This window comes from Ambystoma mexicanum, chromosome 3q (assembly GCF_040938575.1).
Source record: "Ambystoma mexicanum isolate Mex_15411 chromosome 3q, UKY_AmexF1_1, whole genome shotgun sequence".
Classification (NCBI taxonomy): Eukaryota; Metazoa; Chordata; class Amphibia; order Caudata; family Ambystomatidae; genus Ambystoma; species Ambystoma mexicanum.
Window position 1 is genome coordinate 307,573,042 of NC_090926.1, and position 17,765 is coordinate 307,590,806.

General features: G+C 45.2%; 1 protein-coding gene across 1 annotated transcript in view; it reads left to right on the forward strand.

Annotated features, from left to right (window-relative positions):
- Nucleotides 1–17,765, forward strand: part of WNT10B (Wnt family member 10B) — a 406,409-nt gene that overhangs the window by 86,426 nt on the left and 302,218 nt on the right. Inside the window, exon 2 of the mRNA XM_069653844.1 lies at nucleotides 14,009–14,197. Coding sequence (XP_069509945.1) covers nucleotides 14,130–14,197 — 68 coding nt within the window. The 5' untranslated portion in view covers nucleotides 14,009–14,129. The remainder of the gene's footprint in view (nucleotides 1–14,008; nucleotides 14,198–17,765) is intronic.

The following is a 17,765-nucleotide window of genomic DNA, read 5'->3' on the forward strand; positions in this document are numbered from 1 at the left end:
TGGCATCACAGAGAAGACTTACTCACATGTACAGTGTACAAAGGTTTATTTGGGATTGTGCACAGTTTAGGGCCAAAATAGCAAATGGGGGAGGAGGGATTAAATTATTCCTCAAATGTCTCTCCCAGGTTCTTTAGCTGAACCCCTCCTGAAGCCAATAGTAAGTTAGTGTTGAGGGCTTGCTTGGGAAGGTCCTGGATCCCCTATAAAGTTCCTCTTTAAGGTTTACATAAATGGTGAGGCGTCTACCTGGTTCCAGAGTAGTCCCTGTGCATTGGGGTGCTGACTGGCTAAGTCTTTGTTTCACATCTGTCGATTTGGATGGAGCAAGGTTCCCATGGTAGCAGAGTTTGGCTGGTTGACTGACAGGTCCCACCCTTGGGTCCCCTCTATCTTACAAGTACCCCACTGCTTCAGCTGGTTCTGCCCTCCTCGCCACCACGTTTCCTTCTCATATTTCTAATATCTCTTGAAGCTGTCGCTACCAACTCTTTAATATCCGTAAAATAAGACCTGTCCGTTCTATTCCTGCTGGTAAGATCTTTGTGTCTGCCCTCATATTAGGTTAAAAAATATACTATGACAGGGTAAGACCATATTAAGTTTAAAATGTGCATGTAACGGAATTTAAATAAAAGGCTATACATTATGGAATGAATTAAAGATGAAATGTAATACTAATTGAATGTATTAATGTACACATGTGAATTTGTGTAATGTGTTGTTTGCATTGTTGAAATAACATATTATGTTCTTGTTTTTTCTTTTCCCCTTGTTTTGCTGTATTTCTTTCCTTTGTATATGATTATCTTTTTCTATTGAAATTGTCTTTGATGTGATGCATGGTAATATGTTTCATGAATCATATTAAACATTTTTGGAAACATTGATGTACATTAGATATGTATGCATTGAATAAGCCCAGAGGGGTAAAACATGTGTAGGCGGTGGAGCTTTGTTATTTTGAGAATTGAATACATTGTTATTTTCTTTAAATGGACGATAGCTCATTTGAGGAATGGAAACATCAGAATGTGTTCTTCTTTTTGAATACATGATTCGGTCTCAAGAGAGTGGCAATATGTTATTATGATATGATAGCTTATTCATGTAGCGCCTATACACGATGTGTTTCAAAGCGCTCATTGTTATCAATTAGAGGATTTATAACAATTTTGTTCTCTCCTGTAATTAATGTTGTTCTAATGATACTGATTTGTGTAGAAAATTGTGTTAGTGCATGCAGGAACTGATGTTTCTGCTGATTTTTGAGTGGCCTGGCACCTTCCCTAGGCTGGTCTTCAAGCCAACAGGCTGCAGCTGAGACTTTAGGATAGGGACCTACCATGACTCGCTTCAGCAGCTTAATTACTGCAGGTTTTCTGGGGGTCGGCTTAATGAGGTAGAGGCTACAAGAGGTGGGCGAGCCATCTTGATTTTCACTGGTTTGCCCTGTCTCTTCCTTTCCACCTGCTGCCTCTCTCCCTTCTTCTTGAAGATCATCTCCCCCTAAAGCTACTTTGGCCTTCTCCTGCTTTCCTTGGTGTGGTTTGTATATGATAAGTTCCCCAGGAGAGTGGCTGAGGATAAAATATCTTTTTCTTCCCTTTTTAGGTGAAGGTTTTTGTATACCCCTGGGCATCTTCCCTGGGGTTTGAAACACCCTTTGTTGGGTTGGTCCACCTCAAGCTCTCCTATCTGTGTAATATTGAATGTGACCTCCTGGTCCTATCCGGATTTTCCTATGTAGGAAATGTAGTGTTATTTTCTAATCATCCCCCTAATGGCTTGACTAATTGAGGTTGGCTTCTTTTGGGGTGGAGTGGATTCTATCATGTGAGACATGTGACTGGTCCCTGCTATGAGGAGGCGATGCTGCACAGGTGTCTCAGAGGGTTTTAGAATCACCCCACTAGGCACCGGAGTAGCAGCAGGTCAACTCATCACATCTCTAACCACAAGATATGCTTTGCAGTGCTGCATGTTAAACGGTTGACAATTGTATAAAGATGAGCACGCATTTTATTGCGGAAGACAGTGGAAGGACATCTACTTCCAACCAAAACAATAGCTCAGTTGATGATGTTGATTTGTTACTCAGTACATGCCTAGAACTGCAAAGTGGATTGCAGATGTTTCATCGTGAATGTGGTTGGGAAACAAATAGTTGAGGTTCTAGTCACTGTGACTGAGAGGCCCTGACTAGTTGCTGTCTTTCACATGCCATTGCTTTGACTATGGGGCAAGGCATGCTTTCAAATCCAGATTGCAAATGTGTCAAACGTTTTCATGTTCCTGCAAAGGTTCTCAGATTCCCCCACAGGGTGTTGCCACCCATTACGTTTCTCTGTTTTTTCACAGGGTTCAGCCGCACGCTAAAGTTTTCATTCCCTCCCACAGTTCACTGCCACTTGTGTGGCCTGTCCCTCCCCAAGGAAGCCTCAGTCCTTCCCCCCATAACAACATCCTGCAGGACATATGGTGACAATCCATATGTCTCCTTAGGTTGCCCACCATCACTACACAGTCTAGCTCCCCACAGCTAGCAAAGTACCCGCAATAAAGGCAATAGAGCCACCTATGCCTTATGGCATAGACCACATGACGAATGAGGATTGATTATGGTTGTCAATCATACCCAATCACTTGGGGGGTGGCTCCAGTAAAAGGGGCCATCTGCTGGCCATAGTTCCTGGTGCCACTGATGCTGATTGGCCAGGCTGGACTAGTGCAGGGGTTTGACCAGGGTACGTTTGATGTCACTGCCATGCTGCAACCTGACCCTGGGACATGCTAGGACCGCTCTTCTCCTCCACACCACACCACCACTAGAGAGGACAGTGGTGACTCCTTGTTCACTATCAGCTTCCAAGGACACGTGCACTTGGTACACCTTCTGTGCCAGTGTTGCAGGTGGCTCCTTTTTATCGTTGCCATCCCTTACCTCCTAGAGGATATTTGTGGCCTCTAAATGACTGAACGAACTTGACCACTCAACTGAGAGGTCCCTTATTGGCTATATGAACCCAATGAATAAACCTGTGATTCATCAAGAGATCCACTATTTCCAGTTGGACAATGTGTCATCATGTGAGACCAGGAAGCCCACCACTAGTTTATCTACGATTCGTCAATGACAAAAACACATCCCGTCCTCTAACACTAGCGTTGGTCTGTTTTGGAGAAGTTCATCCTGGTAGAGAGGATATAAAGGAGGAGAAGGCAGGTCGGAGGAGTAGAGGATAGTCAGATAGCCGAGAGGTAAGAGTAGAGATTTGGTAATGCCCAAAAGAATCTGTAAGACACAGATCTGAAGGGCAGTGGTGGTGTCTGATGTATCTATGAATCCTTTGCTGTCCCTGCAGTCTGAGCGTAAATAAGGTACCATGCCAGTGCATAATGCAGATTTGATCTGGCTGCAGAAATGACTGGGCATGGAGCGAATCTGTACATACAGATGAAGACTCTCAGGGGTCATTGTATAGGTTTTGGCAGGTAGAGAGCATCTGATATAGTCCACACATATTATGCAGGCATGAAACTGAGTAGGAGAAAGGACCAGCTCCAGCTTAATTGAGATTCACAAAACATAAAGACACGCCATATACCATGTAATTGTGTTTTGGGTGTGGATGTACTAGTAGTGGGAGGGGCCACCCTACACCATAGTTGTGGTTTTGGAGTGATTGGGTCAGTACTTAAAGTATCCCTGTTCACATCCTCATGCCTTCTCCTCCTCTGCCAGCCCTCCTGTTCTTTCTTTACCATACATATTAATAGATTTGCGATAGGTGGCTGCCATCACGCATGTACCAACACTAAAAGCTGGTTGGTTGGGTGGCAGATTGTCAGCATAGAGAATGCTGTACATCATCCAGTAGCTATATTAACATATTTTGTGAAGGATCTGACTTCAGTGAAGGCTAAACACGAATTCATGGCTTTGCAGAGTCCATAACCACCAGACTACGAGAAGTGTTTTTGGAAAACATACTACCTAGTGCCTGGAAAACGCTGTCTTTTCTCAGGGCTTTCATGTCAATGCATACACTGATTTTTTTCCTCCCTGAATGACCCCATAATGTCCAGAGTTTAGCCACTAGCACCCCACCATGTCCATGGTCGGACCATCTATTCGTTCATACTGCGATTAGGCTCCCAAACTCTCCTCCCAGACTTGACCCAAACCCTAGAGCAAAGAGGACTTGCCGTAACATTAATAACGTCTCAGCCACTGCATTCTCCGCTCTTATTACAACTAAAATAGGTCATATTGAAGCGTGTGTAAATTCCTCCGACCTGGCCTCTCACTTATCAGCTGCCATTAAGAATACCATTGATATCCTTGCCCTTGAAAAAACAAAGCTGCTAAAAGTGGAAACCATGAAGAAAACATGGTTCAAAGATGAGATTGTGGAAGCAAGAAAGATACAAATAGCTGCAGAATGAAAATGGAGGAAGAACGCCTGCGCCACCACCCTAGAGAACTATACAAAATGTGTACAACTATATAAACACACCATTATCGAAGCCAAAAGAAAACCTGTAATTTACGCATTGATAATTCAAAATGAAATTCTAAAGAACTATTTAAAACACTCATCTCCCTTCTTACCTGTCTCCAAAGACTCTACCTGGTGTCGATCCATACAGGATGAATTTGTGAATAGAATTGCGGGTCATCGCCTATCCATTGCTAATCAAATGACCAGCCCAGCATCTAACAATGATTTCACTACCATAAACAGTTCACACTTACGCACACTTGAAACCCTCCCTAGATTTGTCTTTCATAGCTTCACTGAAAATTAGATTTTAGAGATTGTTACAAATATGAAGTCTACATCCTGTCTGGGGGATTCATGCCGTTCCAACATTTTGAAAGGCTCCTTAGACGTTCTGATCCCTTGGATCACAAAAATGATTAATTTATCATTTTAATCTGGCACTGTACCTGCTGTCCGAAAGGATGTTTGGGTTACCCCCCTCTTGAAAAAGGACACACTTGATCCTGCAGTTCTGAAGAATTATAGGCCAATCACCAATGTCCCTTATCTGTTAAAAATCCTGGACTGAGTGGCATATCTACAGCTTCAGAAGTTCATAGAAGAAGATAATTGAATAAATAGCCACCAATATGGTTTTAGATCCCAACATGGAACAGAAAGAGCTCTTCTGGATCTTAAGTCTAACATCGTGGGAATCATTGAAAGAAGCCACCCAGTTCTACTCTTATTGTTAGATCTTTCGGCAGCTTTTGACATCAGTGATCATAGACAACAGAGGGAGGACAGAGACAGCGATCCTACTAGGTCAGGTGACATTGCGATCGCACAAGTGCAGGGGAGGGGGGAAGGGGAAAAGTGCAGGGGGAAAGGGGAAGGGACAGTGCAGTACATAGGGTAACAGTAAGATAAATAAAGACAATAAATAAGAGTGTGGCCAGCTGGTGGCAAGTGCATGGGTAAGTGCAGACATCAGGTGTCAAGTGCTACTAGGGGCTGAGGGGATACAGAAACAGTCCCCGAGTGCAAGGGTTGCCGGGGGGCGGGGGCAGTGCAGGTGTGCAACTGGCAGGAAGCGGACCTGGGCCCGAGATCAGAGGGTAGCTAGGTAACCAGTTCAGTTTCAGCTAGGAGATCAGCAGGGGAGAGGAGGAGAGAAAGCAGAAGCGAAAGGGGAAGGTCTTGAGGTGCTTCCGGAACCGGAGATGGTTCTCCTCAAGTTTCAGAGAGGCAGGGAGGTTGTTCCAGAGAGAGATCTACAACCAACTTGCTGTTTGGAGAAGCCACGGACCCTGAGGGAGTTGGAGGCGGATGAGCGAATAGATCGAGAGGGAAGATATGTAGGAAGAGAGAGTTGAAGGTATTGAGGCCTTGTGGACAATGCAGAGAGTTTTGAACTTAATCCTCGCCACCACTGGGAGCCAGTGCAGAGATTTCAGGCCTGGAGAGATACGATCTCTGGGCTTGTGGCCAAATACAAGTCTCGCAGTCCTGTTTTGGATCAGTTGCAGAGGGTGGAGAGTAGAGGCAGGCAGATTTAGAAAGAGGCTGTTGCAGTAGTCCAGCCTAGATAGAACCAGAGCTCTGGAGACAGGGAGCTTCTGAGGGAAAGAGAGGAAAGGAAGAATACCTCAGAGGAGGTGCAGCTGGTAGTGTGACTTCTTAGCCAGTCAGAGATGTGAGGAGAGAAGGAAAGTATGGAGTCGAAGATGACCCCTAGGTTTTTAGCTTCATAGGTGGGAGTAGGGGGAGGGCCAAGAGAGGCCGGCCAGAGAGTAACAGGAAAGGAGGGAGCAGGCGTGCCGATGAGGAGAATATCGATCTTACTGGCATTAAGGCAGAGATCATTGGCGGCGCACCACTCCTGGATGGCAGATAGACAGTCAGAGATGAGAGAAGGAGAAAAGGTGGCGGAAGGGAGCCTGAAGATGAGTTGAGTGTCATCCGCATAGCACTGAAAGTTGGGGCAGAGAGCGGCAATGCGATGGGCAAGAAGTGCAAGGTATTGGTTGAACAGCCAGGGAGAGAGGTTAGACCCCTGGGGAACACCAGAGGTAGAGTTAGAGATAGAGGAGAGGAAGAGCCCAAATTAGACCTGGGAGGGTCGATCGGAGAGGAATGAAGTCAGCCAAGCCAGGGCCTGATCGGTGATACCCAGGTTATCACAGAGATGGTTCAGCAGGATGGCATGGTTGACCATATCAAAGGCAGAAGAGAGATCAAGTAAGATGAGGACACATGGGGTGTTGGAATCGAGGTTGGAGAGCAGGTCTTCACAGATGTTCAGGAGAGCTTTTTCCATGCTTCTGGCAGCTCTGAAGTGAGACTGATGGTCATGGAGACAACCAACAGATTCAGTGTGAAGATTAAGCTGAGAGATGTCCAGCTTTTCCAGGAGTTTGCTCAGGAAGGGAGTGATGGAGATTGGGCGATAGTTAGCCGGGAAGGAAGGGTCGGCAGAGGGTTTTTTAAGAAGGGGTGCACAAGGGAGTGCTTCAGGGGGGAGGGGAAGACTCCAGTGGTGAAGGAGTGGTTTCAGAAATCAGCCAGAGCAGGAGCCAAGGTGTCAATGTGGTCCTTGATGGTTTTGGAGGAACAGTGGTGAACCTGTTTTGACGAGACTTTCATAGATCAGACTTGTCTGGAAACCTTGTCAGAGGAGAACAGGGGAAAGGCACAGGAGGAGGGAGTAGAGGTGGCTGCAGAAAGGTCAGAGGAAGAGCAGGGAGAAGAGGGGGGAGGGGGAGTGGAAGAGAGAGAGGACAGGATGTCCTGAGTTTTAGAGATAAAATGAGAAGCCAGAGCCGTGCAGAGGGCCTGGGAGGGGACAAGAGAGGTAGAGACTGCAGCAGGATTCTCCAGCTCCTTGTAGATTTTAAAGAGTTTGGCCGAGTTGTTAGATGCCACGGAGACGCGGGCTTGGATGTGGGCTCTCTTCTTGGTGCGGACAGAGAGCCGGTATTTCCTATGGAGCAGGCAGCAGGCCAATTTGTCAGAGGATGTACCGGAAGCACGCCATTTCCTCTCAGCCACCCTGCACTTCCGTTTAAGGGTGATGAGGTCTGAGTCAAATCAAGAGTTGCACTTGGCTTTGGGCTTCAGGCGGATCCTCATGACAGGGGCAAGAACATTGAGAGTATCCAATATAGCAGAGTGGAGCACGGAAAGGGCTGTGTCAGGGTGTGAGTCAGCCAAGGGGGAACTGGTGGGTTGGGAGTGGCGGCGAAAGCATCAACTGACACACGCTTCATGGTTCGAATAACCGAGAAGGTAGGTGGCAGTGCTGGAGTTGGCTTGGCCTGAGGGGTAGAGAGGGTGAGATGGGAGGAAAGGAGAAAGTGATCAGTAAAGGAGAGAGGAGTGGTGAGAGTGATAGAAAAGGGAAGGTCTGTGGAGAGGATTGCGAGTGAGAGAGAGTTGCAGAGGTCAAGAAAGAGTCCAGTGGAGTGACAGGAAGCATCCAGGTGGACGTTAAAGTCTCCAAGAAGGAGGAGTTGAGTGGTCGAGACCAGAAGAGACGAGGAGAGATCCGCCCGCACAGAGAGGAAGGAGGAGATCTGACCAGGTGGCCGATAGATGGTAGCCACAGTAAGGTAATGGCAAGGAGAGAGAGAGAGCCTGCAGACAAGGCGTTTGAAAGATGATTAGACCGGCATAGGAATGACAGAGGCAAGGATCCACTCAGGGAAGATCAGGGCTACACCCCTTCCGGAACGGTTGGATCTGGGAGCGGTGAGGATCTTGCAGCCGTCAGGAAGGAGAGTGTGAAAGCTTGTGACAGAGCTGACCGTGAACCATGTCTCGGTGAAACCGAGGGCATCGAGGTCAAGTTCCTCCAGGAGGCGGCAGATGTCAGAGGAGAGTTTGACAGCTGAGCGAGAGTTGAGAGTGCCAATATGGAGAAGATTGTCATCCTTGAAAGACTTCCGGGAAGGGGTACAAATCAGAGGTATGCCCTGCGGAGGTGTAGAAGAAGCCTGAGGAGGGGCAGAAGAGGCAGGAGGAGATGGCAAGGTAGCCAAGGAGGAGACAACAGGGTGAGAGCGAGGGAGCCGTGAAGGGGAGAGAGGGGACAGCAGGAGAAGAAAGGAAATTGATGCAGCGCGAGAAGCATCTATCAAAGAGGAGGGGGTTGGCTTGAGGGCTTTGGGCCAAGACGGTACCATTCACGTAAACATTAATGATGACCTTAGAGGAGTGGAAGAAGGCCAGGAGGGACTCCCACCGGGTGCCACCATTAATGGGAGAAGAAGAGCAAGGAGAGAGCACAGAAACCATATGTAGAGTCCATAGGTCTGGTGAATGAATGACAAAGAGGATGTAGGTAAATGTTTGCCTGGAGGAGGCACTGGTATAGGTGTCAGTGATAGGGAGGCCTGGGTTGGAGACCAGGATGTCCTTTTTAAACTGCTTCCTACCAGTTTTACTGAGGAGAGCAGGATAGTCGATAGAGAAGTAGTTAGAGAAGATAGGAGAGACAGAGAGCACCATAGAGTAGGTAGGGAGAGGAGAGAAGAAGAAGGGAGTAGGAAGGGGAGAACACTAGGGAAGGGCACAGGGCAGGGTGCAAGCAGACGAGACAAGTTCACAATTGGACAAGATGACTGACACTTGGATTTTAAAGACTTTTCAAATGCAATTTTAAAAACAGGAGAAAAAGCACACCTAAGCTTGAGAGTCCTGAATAGTGGGGGAAAAGGCTGGGCCACTCCCACCCACCTTAGCCGCTACTGGTTGACTGCTGGCAACTGGCTTCCCTTGCAGACACATGCAGACACTAGCTGGAGCCGCCCTTTGCCTAGGGGCCCTTAGCTGCAGGGGCTGCTGCCGGGCAGAGGGCTGCCCTGGGAAGGTCAGTTATGTTTGGCAGAGGGCCAATCAGGGGTCGTGGGCGGCTTGGAGACAAAGCGGAAGCAGGTCGGGGAAAGGGGAAAGGGACACGAGACGTTGGGGCCAAACAACTAGATGGAGCCACATGCATAACAAATATCCCCCAAGGCACTCACGAGCAGAACGCTCGAGCAAATCTTACCGTGTGCTTCAGCTAGCTGATGCAAAATGCAGGCCTGAAGCCACGGACACAACGAGGCACCTCTGTGCTACAGGCCACTGCCCAATCAGAACCAGGGGAGAGAGGAGGAGAAGGGACAAGGTGAGGGGAAGGGGAAGGAGGGAAACGAGGCAGCAGTAACGCACAAACAATTTTAAAAATATTACACTTTCAGACATTTTTACACTGTAATTGCCAAATGGCCATTCAGGTGCTTTTTTCTGGCTAAGCTAAAGTCTTACCATTTCCTGTCTCCCGATGAGGCAAAATACTTTATCAAATAGAACCGAGTTCATAAAGGTCCTGTCTCCTGATATGTTACCTTAATGGATGCTTTAAACAATATGATTCCCTCAATGCTATTTGTGTTTCTCCTTCCAATTTCCTCTACTCGGTTGTCAGCTGACATGGTGCTGCTCGTCCTCCTGTACTCAGCTATGACTGTTAATGTTTTCCATTTTGGTAGCAAATTATTATATTTTGTGGGGAGTGTGGGTTGACTGTACATTGTTGCACCTTTCTATATATCACTGTTACAGAACTACGCCATTAAGGTGGTCTTGGAATGGGACGCCACTTTTCTGCCAGTTGTGGTTAAGTTAATGTGGGCAGGAGTGGGATATGACATCATGAGTTGTTTATGTTTATGCCATCGTACTATTCAGTTTGCAAATACAAGATTACGTGTGGCTAGAAATGCAGGACTGTATACCTTATTCTTTCCAGGTATGTATGCCAAATTCCACAACCTACAGACACACTATGCCCGATAAAGCTAAAGTTGTGGTTACGGTCATTTGGAAAGTTACGGTATCAATAATCTTGAAAAGGCTCAACAAATTTAGCTTGCCTTAGCAGGCATCTTTTGCAGATGGCAATTTTTCCAGAGAGTCATTGATCCACGGAGGTGCATGTTAATTTTGCAAAGTCCTCAGAAAATCCAAAGTGGCATTAAAGAAACTCTACTCATTCCAGAGGGATGGTATCTTTGATCCATTGAGACCTGCAGTTTTGTTTTTGCAAGTCTTTTGTTGACTCTAAAAGCCAATAGATGATGGTATTTTGCATGCTCTATGACCCCAAACTGACCTGATAATCTACATGCTTCAAACCATGACTTCCCAAAGTCTTTGAGACCCTTTTGCAAGGCTCCACCAGTTCATCAAGACTGAGTTTATTTTTGATGGCAACTTTAATGAAGTCTTGGAGCACTCCCTTTTTAGAATGGAAGCTGCACCTAGGATAAAATCTAGCTCCAGGAGAACTATTTGTCGTCGATGAAACTGTTTCATTTTTTTGACCTGTGGTGAACAGTCAATGCTCCATGTATAGCAGTCATGCTCCACTCTATGGTACATGATTCTGCTCTCGAATCAATCAGTGGATGGTCACCCTTGCTATACTTAAAGCCAATACTGATGTGCCACATTGCCTTTAACCATTGCTGACTCCCATTTTAATACACATTAATTTTAATATAGACCACCAGAATATTATTGCCTGGAGGTTTAAATATAAGGCTCTAATAGGCCTTACATTTGCATCCATGCTTCAATCTAAGACTCCCCCATTTCTGGCACTCAATGAGCCTTCTGCTGCAAACACACCCTTTTAGATATTAAACTAATGCATTTTACCAATACAGAGACATGGCCCACAGGGAAACTAGTAATATGTGCCAAAGGAACATGAGCATGAGCTTTTGTCAGAATGGCTACCCCAAGCGTCTACTAGCTTGATTGTGCATTAGATGAAGACAACAGTAATGAAGAAATTATTACGTGGCTAGTACAACATTTAGAGACACATGCGCTCTATGAAACATTTAAATCATATTAGTAAAATCTATATTGATTCAAAAGCAATGTTTCTCAGGAAAATATACTTAATTGCACTTACTTGAATCGGGCAGAGCTGGCGTCCTTCGAAAATAACCATAGGGAACCTTGTAATGCTCTGAGCTTCATTTGTGAAGTTCTCGATTAATTTGGTGACTTTGCCCCACCCAGTAAGGCACCTGGCTCTGACAAGCTCACAATTAAATTTTATCTAGAGTTTAATCACATCTTCACACTGTCGAACTAATGATATGAGAACGTTTTAATTAATATTATGCCTGTCAACACTAAAAGGAAAGCCCATATAACAGCATTGCTTAAGCTCGATAAAGATAAGAGCACATTTTCATCATATCATCTGTTGTTGATGCTCAATGTTGACAATATAAGTTTAGATAAGGGACTAATGCCAGTTATGGTCCTGCCGGAACAATCAGGTTGTATATAGGGCAGGTCATTGCTGGGGAATCTGAGGCCGTTTTTTACAACCATTTCTTGATCACAAAATAACAGTAGGGCGCCTGTTTTTAGATATCAAGACCGCTTTTGATTTGAAATGCTGTCTTGTGTTTTCTGTTCTTAAGACGATGAAGCTGGTGACTATTGTATTGCCTTGATGAAGGGTTTCCTCTAATAGTCACGTGTCAGAATCCATTTCCTGAGAGAGAGGGACACATGGGGTTTGGGGGGAGGTCTCCACTCAGAGCTGCTTTTCGCCTTAGCTATTGAGCCGTTAGTCTACTTTCTTTTTAAATCGCATGCACTCGGGCGTTAGCTGTTCTATAAACAAGGTGTTTTGTGATTCCTATATGAGATGACCCGTAGCTATTTTTAAGAGATCTTGACACTAATATTTCCCTGATTGCAAATGGCATGTGATTACAATGAACGGTCTCTGCTGCTCAATTTGGAGGTGCTCTACTAAGGCTTGTTAACTTGGCATTTTGGCGTTTTGGCATCTAGGGACAGTATCATTCTGTATTATGCCAATATTTAACCGGCCTTACACCATTAGAAAAAATAAATTGGAAAATCGGTTCACTGTTTAGGACAAAATGTATTGAGGGCAGAGGAAAAGTGTGAAATTGAAGAAAAACTATGAATTGAGAGATTCTTAAGGTACGATTGACAGCTATTTAGCATTGATTTCTAAACCCAATGATAGAGGATCGTTAACTTCTTTCAGATTTGGCTTGTTGCCGACTGCCAACATCTTCACAAATTGTCAGCATGCAATGAAGTTTAATGTACTCCCTTTCTGCTCTGACTAGTGGAAACCCTGCTTGATTCTGTTCTGTTTAGTCCAACATACGACTTTATCCGTCTCTTCACTTTGATGATAGCTTTATTAAAATCGAGAGGTTTCACACAGTGCCGGCCAGCCCTCTTAAATCTGATACTAAATAAAATAGTGGGATTGGCTTTTCAGGCTTTTCTAAAATCGGCAATGGGAATAAAGGAACGTGAGAATTCAGTGCTTGCACTATTCACGGCTGTCGTTCATATGCCTTATATATTGCGTCATGAACTTTGTGATTTGTCATTTCTTTTTTAAATATTTTCATGAGACCTTTATTATATTTATTTATTTTACCTTTCTTGTATTTTGCTTTTTCTCTGTGACTTTTATGGTATCATACGAAAGTACAGTACTATTGATGATGACGAGGAGCTTATTTTGATGTCATTAAATTCTGCTGCTGAAAACATATATTCTAGTTAGAGATAATGGGAATCTTGAGACATGGGGTGCACAGGGTTAAAGGAAATATTGTTTCTTAGAGGCCACAGCCTTCTTAAATTCAAGCTCAAGTGTGAGAAAAGGGACTGTGTTGTCACTGTGGTTCTGCCCAGGAGTGAACAGTGTAAAATACAACCTGCTCCCACTCTTGGTCATGAACAGGTAGGTGGTGGGGGCAGGCAGGCTCGATGCAACTGGGGTCCCTTTCAAATGACAGAGGGCATTGGTCAGTTCATCTATTGAAAGCAATGCCCTGGACTTGGTTTCTGGAAGCTACTAAGCGCTGTTAGGAACCTAAGGAGAGCGGGTTCTGGGAGGCTTGATATCTCCAGGACTGAGGCTGGGCTCTTGTGTAAGTTATCTGCACAGTTCAGACTTTTCACACTTTGTTTCAGGAGCTGCATTTACCTTCCTATAGTAAAAGAGCGCAGCGGTGGGTGCCTGAGGGTTCTTAACTCAGTTTTCTTGCAACCTTCCCTTTCTTTGCGAGGCCCTATTCTCTTATGAAATATCAGGAAGTACGGGAATAACGTCTAAAGAAGCATGTTCTGATGTAGGTTTGGGGTGAGCAGGACATCACTGCAGGAAAGTATTTTTTTTTATCCACACGACTCACTGTAAGAAACTCTTTTTGCCTGTGATGGTCTTAGTTGTGTGTTTATGAAGTCATCATTTTATCTGTGAGGATCTCTGTCAGTGTGTCATGTATGTTAAGTCCCTGTGCGCTCTCTAGCCATACATTTGAGTACAGAAGAAGCTTCAGAGTAGACACCAGAATCTGAAATAATGGAACTTGTGTTTTTCATTATTTGCTTCTGATTTTCACTCTGCTCCACTGCCCAACAGACTAACCCAAGTATTTCTCCTATTGCAGTGGCCAAGTAGCCTGGGGGTCTGTGGGGAAGAGTCCCCCCAGGGCCAGGAGATGAAGACGAGGTTCCACCCTAGGGTGCTTTCACATCAGAAGAGACCCAGGTGCAGAGTGCGGTCAGAGTATGGCCCACAGCTCACCCTCCGACACCTGCCCTTGGATCATCACCTTGTCCCTCTGGCTCTGCAGTCGGTAAGTGATATATATAGACTCAAATGTGTATCCGTCTCTCTAACGGGTGGCTTATTGTAGTGAATAGGATTGTAAGGCTGTGGACTATGCTATTGGGTGCCTCAAACCTAATATAGGACATTAGTGGATGTGTCTCTGGCTTATCTACATTATATATTCCCACATTAAGTGTTTCTGTCCAGATAGCAAAGTCTTTGGAAAAAGTTGCTAACTCCTGGGACAATTTCCCATACCTGACTGTTGGGGGAGAGGGTTTTTATCGCCACAGGGGCTAGATGCAACCACCTTTTATGTGATGCTGAGCGTGAGGGTAATCTGGCGAAGACCCTCTGGCCTGCCCCACTTTGGCCTAGCCTTTTGTCAGGAACTTGTCACATCTGCAAGTAATCTTCCCCGCTCCTTTAAGCAAGGACCCCACTAGTACGGTTTAGTATGCTCAAATTGGCCGCAGCCTGGTGGCACAGCCCTCCCCATAGGACAATATGCATAGGTCCCTTATATCCTGCAAGGAATTCTTGGATAACATCAAAGTATTCCTGGAGAGAAACAGGGCGGCCCATGGTTCAGTGAAACAATACTACAGCCCCGAATTAGACTGCTTGCATGGGCGTCTGCACACCAAGCCACCTGTAGTTTTGAAAACATTTTTGTTGCCAGTTTGCACAATCGATTAATATATAATCTACCTTAGATGGTGTTGCTCCTCTCCTAAAAGCAGGTTTTGAGGATATGTCTTCCTGGAAACTGGCCATTTCCTGCTGTAATAGTGGAACTACTTTTAAAACATCTGGGTGCCTTCAGACAGGGATATCTGTGCACACATCAAGGATGTATCCACACCAGTTCAACTACCTGCATGAGCCCTTCTTATATAGGCAAAGGTTTGACTTGTACATTATAGTCCCCCATGACTCGAATCCTACAGGCATCATTTTTGAGTTAGAATGTAGCAGTAATTGAACTTAACTCTTGAGATCCCTCAGGGGTCTAAGTCCTGCCTTTGAGTGGCCCTAAGTAAATATTACATATTTTCTGGCCGATTTATACAAGTTTGATGTGCCGTTCTGGTCTGAGATTCTCTTAGTACTATTTAATGCAATCGGGAGGTAATATATGATACTGGAATCATGGAAATTGGCGATACTATTGCCAATATTTAATAAGAGTAGTGTTTCTGATCCTGCATGCTATAGGCCAATCTCCTAGTTGGATGAGGCAACTAATCTGTTTGGCCAGGTAATCCATGCAAGATTACTGGAATGGTAAAGGGCCTCAGAGCGCCTTGCAGAAATACTGTATGGATTTAGAGTGGGGGTGGGCACTCAGGAGCAGATGCTAAATCTTCTGCTGATATTTACAAAGTACAACGTTGGTAATGGCTCACAAATGTATTTGGGTTTTTTGGACCTCTCCAGTGCTTTTGATTGTTTTAATAGGAACTGTGTATGGGGTCTACTACACTACCACAACATGTTTATTAAGAATCTTGAAAGCTCTTTACTCAGATTCAAAAATGTCCATCCGAGCTGAATCATCTAGCAAACAACTCCTTTTTGTTCTTAAAAAGGAGTAAGACAGGGTGTACATATTGGCACTCCTTCTCTTCAACCTCTATATTAATGAATTAGTGCAGGAAATATTAAAGCTCATTGATGTTCTGACGATGGGAGGACACTTATTTCCTGTCCTGTTATATGCAGGTTATGCAGTCTTGCAGGCAAGAACCCTGAATGCATTAAAACCTTGATTAATCCATTTGTGATATTTATGGACACCAGGGCTCTGTCTATGAATGCAGTCAAGTCCAAAGTAATACAAAAGAGGTGATGGCTGGAAGGTTTTGAATTAATTCTAACCTCTGCCATTGCTCTGTGCAACCCTCCAGACCATCGTTCTTTGCCTGCCAAACCATTACTGAAGGGGAAAGACCATATGCAAGTCAGGCTTGGTCCCAACCCAAAAGCAATGCCAGAGGTTAATATAAATTCTGTACCTTCCATCCATCACCTCTTTTGTTTTGCTGTAGTCACCAAAGGTGGGACTGGTTTGCGCAGACGTGGGTCCTGTGCCTGCTGGGCCAAGAGACCCAAGCTACTCCTCACTGAGGTGGCCCAAAAAGGCCAAAACATGTTGTCATGATTCACCGTTTCCACCCTTTCTGGACTACATGGTCAATCAAGCACTGCAATATTGTGTCTGGTAGTCTACCAACATGGTCAGCGCCATTGAAAAGTCTGCTGTCTAGTATTTCAGCTAGACCTGCCACTTCCCAGAAAACAGACACGTCCTGCGGCTCTGAGCGTCTCAAGGCTACCTTTCCGAGTTACTGGCAAGTGCGTACCTAGCATTTTCCTCTACTCCTGTGCTAACCCCCTTTTTCCAGCAGTACCCTATTTCCTTTCCGGCCCTGATCCGTACCGTTCTCGAACACTCTGTTCTCGTCACTGTGCGAGTTCGCTGATTCCTTCCTGGTTCCCAGACCTGTCCCGGACTTTAGATCAATACTCACCTGATCTTCCTGGAACTCTGAACATCTACCATCTCTTCGAGGCGGGTTTCCGGTCTGCACATTGGCGACAGAGGATACTCACCCGTACTTGTACAATTCCCGAACAACCAGAAAGAAAGAAAGACCTCCAAGAAAGAAGACATCAAAGGACAAATAGATGAGATAAGAAGCAGAGTGTGACAGTTTGAGACGCCAAAAGCCTGATATTGAAACTAACATGGAGGATGCTGTCCAGGACCTCATGAGAGGAATGCAAGAGATAACAACAGAAGTTCAGAATCTCAAATCTGAAAATGCAGCACTAAAACAACTTGTGCTATCCAGGTACTCGGCATTCCAGGAAAGTGCCCTGGTAGGGGGCATAGTGGGCAAATACGATGGTGCCTCAAAGGCAATGCGTTACTTCCTTGATTCATGTCTGGTGCATTTCAAATTCAAACCCTACTATTTTTCTTCTACACCCAGGGCTAAAGTGGGATTTATAATCTCCCATCTCTCTGGAAATGTTTTAGCCTGGGCAACTCCCTTGGTGAATGTTGAGACCCGCTCCTGGACAACTATGAAGGATTCATGGATGCCTTCAAAACCATGTTTGACCGTCCTGAACAAGGTTACAGTGCCCAAGAGAAGCTGGTGGAATTCCAAAAAGGAAACCAAGATATGTTGTTTTATGAAACCCGCTTTAAGCAATTGGCTAAGGAGGCAGATTGGACCCCAGAGGCATTTTTTACCTTGTTTCGTCGTGGGTTAAATGATGAAATCAAGGATGAATTATCTAGAGTGGCCCGTCCAGGTTCCTTCCAGGCTCTATTAGTCTTGTCCTTACAAATCGACTTCCGTATTCAAAAGAGAAAGGCAGAGAAGAGAAAAACATAGACATTACCACCAAAGGCCCCCTTGGATTATCCTAGCCCTAAAGAAACAGCCACTCCTCACTCCCCGAATACTGAACCTATGCAACTCGGCTCCTTGCGGGGACCTATCTCTCCACAGGAAAGGACTCATCGGATCAATACTGGACTCTGTATGTATTGTGCCTCTGACAAACACCTCGTAAGA